The sequence below is a fragment of the Castanea sativa genome, chromosome 11 (assembly GCF_040712315.1).
Source record: "Castanea sativa cultivar Marrone di Chiusa Pesio chromosome 11, ASM4071231v1".
NCBI classification, from domain to species: Eukaryota; Viridiplantae; Streptophyta; class Magnoliopsida; order Fagales; family Fagaceae; genus Castanea; species Castanea sativa.
In genome coordinates, this window is record NC_134023.1 from 20,364,550 (window position 1) to 20,374,571 (window position 10,022).

At 34.9% G+C, this 10,022-nt stretch overlaps 1 protein-coding gene across 1 annotated transcript; it reads right to left on the bottom strand.

Annotated features, from left to right (window-relative positions):
• Window positions 1-6,863: 6,863 nt before the first annotated feature.
• Window positions 6,864-9,029, bottom strand: LOC142614421 (alpha-1,6-mannosyl-glycoprotein 2-beta-N-acetylglucosaminyltransferase). Its single transcript, XM_075786944.1, has one exon. The coding sequence runs from the start codon at window positions 8,359-8,361 to the stop codon at window positions 7,069-7,071; it is 1,293 nt and encodes a 430-aa protein (XP_075643059.1). The 5' UTR covers window positions 8,362-9,029; the 3' UTR covers window positions 6,864-7,068.
• Window positions 9,030-10,022: the final 993 nt, after the last annotated feature.

The window sequence follows — 10,022 nt, forward strand, 5'->3', positions numbered from 1 at the left end:
ACCCAAGGCAGTAAAAGGAAGACATCTCCACAGCCCCATCTTCCACTGCCGAAAGGAGAGTATGTTATCTCTAAACTTCACTCTTCCTTTATTTTAATTATTCATGGGGCTTTCTTGCAGCTAACTCCATATGTATATTTATCTCTTCTCTCTCTTTTTTTCTTCTTCTTCCTTGGCAATCTAAGCATAAGGAAGACACTTCAGCCACTCGCCCCATATTGCTTGATGAGCCCGAGTTTGAGGTACAGTCCTTTTCTTTGCATGCATCTTCATTGCCACGTGTTGTCATGTGCTTTCTCTCTCTTGCATGTTTATTTATCCCATCTTTGCCTTAACACCTACCATCTTTCTTTCTTTTTCTTTTTTTAAGTTAATCTTGAGCCCCTTTCTATTTATCACCGCACGAGTAAGGAGGCTCCTGCTACTATGGGCATTCCCATTGGGGGCTTCTTTGATGGAGCAGATGTCGTGGCTGAGGCCATGGCCTTTACTTTTGCTACTGCTACACAAGGAACTCTTGCTGAAGCCCTAGTTCCTCCATCCAAGCCTACTCCTACCAAGAAGAGTACGTAGCCCTGCTAGTGCATCTCAGACTAGGAGTGCTTCTCAAGCTACTCCTTTAGTCATTTCTCAAGATATAGTGGAAAGATATACAAATAAAAAAAATTATAAGAATTAAGATTATAGGAAATTATAAAAACATATAAGGGTGAGTTTTTATGGGGGTGGGAGGGGGGGGGGGGGAGATATCGCTTTCAAGATCCCAAAGTCCACCTTTAGCCTCTCCTTACCCCTGGGTCTACCTTGGTGTAAGAAAGCAAGACTTCACAGGCAAATGTTATTGAATCATTCTCAAGAATGTAGTTATACATTATGCGGGACATTAACTAGTTTACACAAAGAGAAAGTGTGTTGAGATTAGATTGGGCTAATGGACTGAAAATCCAAATTTACATAATTGTAGTTCGATCAATTTAGATTTAGTTTGATCAACAAGTTTGTAAGTTTTCGATCAATCGAGAATGCATCAAGAAGGAGATCTTTTCATGCAAACTAGATATTTATTGTGGATGTTTTTGTGGGAAAGGCTACATTATAATGTATAGTCAACACGTTGGGAGTACTTGTTGATGGAAGATAAATCGAAATTCCTTGACTCGCACTCTAAATTGTAAAACTTTGCAACAATCTTGTCTTCAAAAATAAACTTCTAAAGACACTTACAACACATGTTTTCTCCATGGATTGCCAACATAAATAAAACCTAACAATCTCCCACTTCAGCAATTTATGACAAGACCACATTTACAAAATAATGCTCATATATAATAAAATTTCTAATTACATCACAATCTAAGACTCCTAACCAAAAAGTTGCAAGAAGGGGCAAAAGATCTTGATTGGAATATACTTGCTTTTCCTAAAATACTCAAAAAAGAACATCAAACAGGTGAAAATGGGCTTTTGCCCATTTCATGCAAAAAAATTAGCGTGTTGCCCCCTTTCTAAACTAATTAGGGAAATACTCCTCTTTTGAAACTCGATTTTCTCAAAATCGAGTTAAGCCCTATAGTGGCATTTTAAGGAGCCTATAGTGACGTTTTAAGAAGCCTATAATGGCATTTTGGAACTCGAGCTCCATGAACTCAAGTTATAGGTAAAAAAAAAAGAAAAACTTGCATGGAACTCAAGTTCATGGAGCTCGAGTTCCAAAACGCCACTATAGGTCCTTAAAACGTAACTATAACCTCCATAAAATGCCACTATAGGACTCCAGAAATTTTTTTTGTTCTGAAACTCGATTTTGAGAAAATCAAGTTTTAAAAGAGGGTATTTCTCTAATTAGTTTGGGATTGGGGGCAACACGCTAATTTTTTTTGCACGAAATAGGCAAAGGCCAATTTTCTCCCATCAAACATGTATGAAAATACAGACAAATAAACATTATAAATCACAATGTTATAAAATAAAAATAAAAATAAAATCATTATACGCAAAAAAGCATGTGAACTATAAAGAAAATAGTTTGATACCGAGTTACTATAAACTACAAACTCAAGTCACAAACGATTTGAACATATGTGTATCAAGTTTTAATTTGGGACCTTTGTTCTGATGTCCTTGTGACCCCCACCACCAAGAATAGAAAGAAGACAACGAAAGAATCTTTAAAAAATTCACGATTAGCGCATTCTAACTTGCTATTGTCATGTTTCTGGAACCTCTATATCCTAGAATAGAAAGCTTTTTTAATTATAAAATGGTTTCTAATTGAGTTTTACCTTTATTTAATTATTTAAACACATACTTCTAACATTATTGTTCACATGTGGGCTCAAATTCATCTTATATAGATGAACTCAAACTCCTTTTTAATAGTTGAGGCCCAAAATGTGAGATTTTAAATGGGATGTAGGATAATGGAGACATAAAGTGTGAGATTTTAGATGGGATGTAGAGTAGTAGAGACACAGATTGAACTCAAAACCTTTAGCTCTGATACCATGTTAAATAACTGATTATCCCAAAAAGTTTAAGCTATTAAGATATGATAAATTTAACCATTTAACCACATAATTCTAACATAATTCAATAAGTGTACTTATTGATATAATACACTTCTTTCTTTCTTTCTTTCTTTTTTACCCATTTTAACGAGTGATGCAATTCACTCTATTCATTTCTCATGTTTGTACGAATGGTTTACATGTAGCTTTCTAACAACTAAGATGAACAAGAGGATGAAAGAAATTTACAAAGAAATACAAGTTTCACTTACTAGCATTATCAACAAAAGAGAGGAGGCAATCAATGCAGGAGAAGCCAAAACTGATGACTTAATAGGCATACTTCTTAAGTCCAACTTTAAAGAAATTCAAGAACATGGGTACAACAAGAATGTCGGCATGAGTCTAAAAGATGTAATTGAGGAATGTAAACCATTTTATTTTGCCGGACAAGAGACCACCTCAGTTTTGCTTGTTTGGACGATGGTTCTTCTGAGTTGGTATCCAAGTTGGCAAGAACGTGCAAAAAAAGAGATTCTACATGCCTTTGGTAAAAACAAACCAGAATTTGATGGGCTAAATCACCTAAAAGTTGTGACTACTTTTGATTAATTTACTTTGAATTTCTTCTTAGAAGAAATAGATTTTTTTTTCCCTTTAGATCTGTAGTTATAAATTCAGAGAAGAAGTAATCAATTATGCAGCTTTAAGACACCAGCAAAAGTGAATTCTTACAAACAAGTCTGGTACGCAGATCACTTGCTAATGAATTCTTACAGTATTAATCACAATGTTCTATGCACAGGCTAGGTGACCATGATTTTGTACGAGGTTCTAAGACTATATCCGCCAGCACTTTTCCTTAGTCGAACTATTCACAAGCAAACAAGACTTGGACAGCTGCTTTTACCAGCTGGGGTTCAAATCTCCATACCAGCAATCCTCGTCCATCAAGACCATGAACTTTGGGGTGATGATGCGAAGGACTTCAATCCTGATAGGTTTGCTGAAGGCATTTTGAAGGCGACAAAGAGTCAACTGTCATTTTTCCCATTTGAATGGGGTTCTCAAATAAGGAACTTATTGTGTACTCCAAGAGTACCATAAATGCGAACTCCCTCCTCTCACATTAATGGTGGGTCCTACTAATTAAATTCATGGTAAATCCATCATTTATGTGTGAAGAGGGAGTATGCATTTATGGTACTCCGGAAGTACCTAATAATTTTCCCCTCAAATATGCATTGGACAAAATTTTGCTATGATGGAGGCAAAAATGACTCTATCAATGATACTGCCACGCTTCTCCTTTGAGCTTTCCCCATCATATGCTCATGCTCCTTTCCCAGTTATAACTCTTCGACCACAATACGGTGCTCACATTATTCTACGTAAGCTATAGAATATAAATTATCAATTTCTTTCAATAAGCTTTGCATTCATGACAAAAGTAACATCTCATATGTATATTGAGACTTTTGGCAAAGTGTCGTATCCTCCTTCCAAGGCTACTATTTTCATTAGAAATTTGTTTTTGAATGATAATACTGAAGTTATTATAAGAGAAAGTTGTATCTTTCTTACTAGTTTCTTTGAGTAATAGGCATTTGGATGGCAGTACTTGTCAAAAACAAGATTTTTGTTCATGACAAAAGTAAAATCTCATAAGTATATTGAGGCTTTTGGCAAGTGTTGTATCTTCCTTCCAAGGCTACTAATTTCATTTAGTAACTGGCTTTTGAATGATCGTATTGAAGCAATGAAGCTGTTACAAGAGAAAGTTATATCTTTCTTCCAAGGCTACATAATTTCATTTAGTAATTGGCATTTAGCTGTTACAAGAGAGTGATATTCTAGTTAACGGTAAACTAATATTACACAATTATTCCCACACTTTTGTCACATGTTTCAAAATGGTTCATAACCTTTACAAACACTATAAATGATACTTGAAAATTATTATTATTATAGTTGAACTTATCATATCTCTCTCTCTCTCTCTCTCTCTCTCTCTCTCTCAATTTTGTTGAAAATTTGGAACATGTTGATTTGTGGGGCATGTGATTTAACTAAAATTTATGGGATTGACTTTTCTAAGATACTTTGAAAATTTGGAACGAGTTGATTTGTGAGTTTGCAAAATGTGATTTAACTAAAAAATTTTCAAATTTTACTACATAGAGCTCACAAATTGATGTGTCACTGCACAAAAAACAATTTAAATATTCATTCATTAGGTAATTGAAGTCTACCAATTACATTCACTATCACATCAGTTTATATGTTTTATGTAATAAAATTTGTAGTACTTTTAACATTTTCCAAATTTGTATGAGATATCAAGGAAAGAACGGTTGACGGTAGTAGAGGTCGAGACGTGGTGGTGGTGGATTGGAGGTGGTGATGAGGGAGTGTGGCAAAGGAGAGGTGGTGTTGGTAGTTGGTGGTGGAGTAGAGGGAGTGGCAAGTGGCAGAGTTGACAAAGTGAGTAGTGTTGCTGCTAATAATATCTCTAGTATTTTTTTTTTTCTTTAAAGATTTGAATTTTTTTTTTTTTCATGAAACAATATATACTTTTTATTAACTTTTCATATTTATTTTAATTAAAAAAACTCAAAACTACATCATTTGGGAAGTCACTATTAGCAAAATTGTTACAACTGAATTGAATAAAAATGAAATTTTAGATTTTTTTTAAGTGAAAGTTTGGATTTTAAGAAAGACTTTTTTTAGTTAATAATTGCCAATTTTTAACTTTAATTGATAAAATACAAAATTTCATAAGTAAAAGTTATATAAAAGTGAATATTATGTCTTTAAGTTTTTAGAATTTTTTTTCTTTTCATTTTGATGATGAAAAAAATGTTTTATTAATATAATATATAAATATGTATCACCTTCATGTAAAACTTTCTTGTGCATCGCACAAATTAGGAACTATTTAAATTATTTCAGTAAGCTCTGTCTTCTCCAAGAAGAAGGTTCCTTATATATTCTGCATGTAAGATCTCCATTCACCCGTGTATACCCAAGTACTCAGAAAGCGTTTTTTATTCATCTATGCTTTATCATAGAAACTTCCCTTATTGGCCAACCTTGTATATCAGAGGGCATGGCTGATCTTACAAATGTCTTCCAGAATCAACAATTTCGTTTTCTCCTAACCAAATTAAGGTCCAAACGATCTCAGCTAGATAGCTTCACCTTCTTTTTCTTCTTTTTTTTTTTTACTTTCTTCTTTTATTCAAAAGTATTTCCATCAAAAAATTAATAGAGGAGTCGTGTCTGTATCAATGGCTCCTTGGTAAAATTAGATCTGAGTGAAGAGCATTTAGCTTTTCTAGTGAAGAGCATTAACAAGATGATAAAATTGTGTTTTTTTTTTTTTCTCCGGTTGCAGCTTACTATTATAACGAGTTAGTAAACATTCTTTCGCCAGGTTTGACAGCGCAGGGGCAGCCCAGAGGTTTGGAACCCTGAGCCTAGGCCTTCAATGGTGCATTTATTGGTGATATGAAGTAGAGAACTTCATGTTCCATGTTTTGGAGTGGCGCATATACCAGGAGCAGATAAAGTTGGCATTACTTCTATGTATCTTGTGTGTGATATAATTCTATGGTAGAGAGCCAGAGTTGAGGATTCTTCACGCCAACCTATTACAGATTAGCCAGAGATGAAACAAGAGCTGGGAAATCTGTCTTTGCTGTGTAATGTCCAATGGCTTGCAAGAGACTTGTTAAGGCATTTGAGGCAAACAGATTCAGTTAGAGAGTATGTGAAGAGTTTCCAATCACTGATGCTCGAAGTGGGTAGTATAAGTGAGGAAGATAAGCTTTAAAACTTTATGGCTGGATTGCAGTTGTGAATTCAGAACGAACTTAGGAGGGAGAAAGTAAATGGCCTCACTTCAGCTATCACGGAAGCAGAGAGTTTAATGGACTTCAAAGGAAGTTAGATGAGACAGAAAAGAACAACAATTTTAAAGGTAAGAAGAAGTTTAGTCGGAAGAATGATCATGAAGCATCAACATCCAAACCAATGTTGACAACTTGACAAAAAGGGCAAAGGCAAAGCGCACACAATCAGTGAAGTGTACGACCTCTGACAAGTTAAGATTTGAAGTCACAAATCATCTCTGGCAAAAGATAAACATGTAAACATACAAATTCCTGGCAAAAGAAAACATAGTTGTTTTATCCATAGGCATCACATATGCAGATGCATATACATGCATAGATGCACAAAGAGAAACAAAGAAGATGTGTTTACTCATCAAAACAACACTAACAGACATATGAGAGTGATTCTCCACCAGAAAGAGCAAAAGAAACTGAACAGAAAGCCAATAGCAACACAGACAAGTAATCTGTACTACTGGAATAGCAAAAGAAAAATCCATTTGATTGAAGCAGTATTGTAAAGAAACAAAATGAAGGTCCGTGGGATATTCTAAACAAATAACAGCTACTTATGCTAACTTTAAATTACACAACAAAAACATTCAAGCCTTCACCAGTTACTTCAGTTGGAAAAGAAATCAAAATTCCAAAACGTCAACTCTTCAGAAAGTAGAGGCAGTGTCTATGGCATGATACATGCGAGCAAAATTCAAGCACAACTTGTGGTCCCTCTCATCACCCCAACCCCCCCAACCCTTAAATCCAGCTTTGTAGCCCGCTTGATTATTAGAGACCTGCACCTGCCATTGTGATTTGATATTGGCAATTCTATCAATCTCTTGCACATCAACTTTAACCATACCATTGTCAATGCAAGCTTTATTCTCCCCCTGGCCCTGATGGAGACCGCACTTACCAAAGTGAACTGCACTAGTTCTCGGCCCTCGTAATGAGTAAACAGAACCACCAAATGATGGATAAACAGTTGCCCACATTGTTATATCCCAATTGTATTCATCAAAAAAACAAAATTCTCTTGCCTTCCTATGGATTTTCCTCCAAATAGTTCGATTAAAGGAATAACCAACATTTCCCATTCTCTCAGCAATCAAACTATCCCACTGCTCTCCTCTTGAATTCACATCCCAAGGTGCTAAATTAGCAGCATAACAATCAGGACACTTATAAGGTTTCAGTTCTGTAAGTGTCTGTAAGTTGCGATATGCATTGGGGAATATGAAATGGTCCTCCTCTATAAAAAGAATATGACCTGAGTGCCCGCAGGTCTCCTTCAATCCATCCCACACCGTGTTCATCATCCACCACCAGTGATGCTTTAACGACACAATCTTTGGTGACCGGTGGTTTCCATACTGATCAGGTTTGCCTTCACAATGTTGCTTTGCTGCATCTTCCTTATCCTTACAGTCATTAGGCGAGACCCCTGGAAAGTTATTGGGAAAGAGATGAGGTGAGTAAGGAGCAAATATCTGTTTCACCTGACAAAATTTGATGCCTTCAACAATCTTGTTCATCTCTTCAAAGTAACCATCATGGCTAACTACCAGTAAAGTTTCACTTATTCCCACAACCTGCGAAAGGCTCTCCACAACAACCCGGAGATATTGGGGCCGGTTATGTACATATAGAACAATAGTTATATGATCTTTGGCTAGATTTGGATACCGATCTATGTTTCTTGGGGGCAATTGGTTTCGCTTCTCCAATTTAATAGACAATTTACTCTGCTCAGGAAAACCAAGTTTTTCCCTCAAATGTGAATTAGTATAACTAACTTCATCTATATCATCTAAAGGCGATGACACAAAATTTGAAGTTGAATTTGTTCCAAGGAGAAATATCAGAAGCAAAACCCCTACCAGCGTGAGAAGAAATACAGAAAAGAAACGGCGAAAGGCCGCAACTTTGAGTTGGGGTTTCTTGATAGTAGCCATAAAACTAAGTCACTAAAAACATACAGTGTCAAAAAGGTTTAACAGATTGTACAATAACAGCATCCATAGCTTAAAGCTCAGAGAAACAAAACCCACCAGATATTCTATAAGGAACAAAATTACCAAAATTTGATTCTAAACAAGAGTCAAACATCAAAAACAACACCGATCCATTTGAGAACAGATTGAATAAAATAAAGGGTAAGTATCAAAAACCTCAATTACAGCCTCCAAAATGAAACTGAAGCAATCCAGACCTTGTTTTAACTGATACCCATGAACAGAAACCTCTGCCCCCTTGTTGCTTCGATTCAATCAGTTGCCACAAATCAAGTTTTTCCTTTCGGGTCAGTGAAATGGAGCAAAACCTCAGTGACCCAACAAAGCATTTAGTTGCTTCAAAAAGGAAACATCACTGAGATCAAGGACCTTGATCGAACAGTTGGTAGACTAGAAAAACCAGAACAGAACAATTGAGTAGAGCTGAAGGAAAATTTCCAATGGGTGACTTTTGGGTTTGAAAGTTGACAATTTCTATCACGTTAGGTAGTTGGGCTCTAGATAAAAGGTCGGAAACTTCCAAGGGATTTTATAGGTTAAACCAAGAAATTTACAAAAAAAGCAAGGAATATGCTTTAATTGCAAACTAGTTTTGAGTTCGGACTCAGTTCAGTTGTCATATGAGGCACTCACCTTTTGTGGAAAATATTGAGTCAACATTGAGGGCTAGATGTGTCATTGCCATTTCTTATGTAAATCTGGCCTCTTTAGGACAAGGTAAAAGTTTCCCCTTTAAGAATATACTTTTAGAGAACTTCTCAATAATAACAATCACTAATAGAGTGTAATAAGGCTTTTTTTTTTTTTTTTTTCGTTTAGTGTAATGATTTCCATTCATTCTAATTTTAGATTTTCATGATTTCTCATTAATATTAGAGTATTTAGAACTACTAATACATTTAGGAGTGTGATGAGGCTAAACTTAAAAAAATGAAGAAATATTACACGTTTATTTTATAGCAAAAAAAACTTGTGTTTTTATTTTATATATATAATTTTTATTTTGAATCTAATTTATAAGTAGATAAAGCCTTTTAAAAATCAACAGAAAAGTGGCTTTATTTTTTAAGCAGTATTTTAGTAGGAATTAGAGTTGTATTTTTATTGAATTGTCTTTTAATTTTGTTTCTATTCAAACATAAGGGTGTAGTGGCATTTTTTAACCAGAAAATAAGAATCCCAAATAGAAAAAGGCTCTTAAATAGTAGTATAGAGATAGATAATTAAAAAAAATAAGTTTAAGTTTAATTGAGAGTTATATGAAAAAAAAAAAAAAGTTAATTTGAATGTTTTAATTAAATAACGCCACACATAGACATAGTTATTGTGGTAATATATATAGAAGGTTTTTTAGTCTAGTTTCGGTTCAAAATTGAATATTCAATTTAAAAATAGATTCAAAATGAGTTTAGATTTTCTAGAGTTTCATTTCATCATGGACCAAAAATCTTATCCATTTAATTTTGAAACAAATTATACCTCCACAATTCACTCCCTTATGGCCTGTTTGGGAGTTTAGAGAGGGAGGAGAGTAGAGGGGAGGGGAGGGGAATAGTGGGGAGGAGAGTAGAGGAGAATGATTACCCTCAACCTTATTTGGA

Bases quoted from the DNA above. Each gene is read 5' to 3' on its own strand.
- LOC142614421 (XM_075786944.1), bottom strand. From the start codon at position 8,361: ATGGCTACTATCAAGAAACCCCAACTCAAAGTTGCGGCCTTTCGCCGT.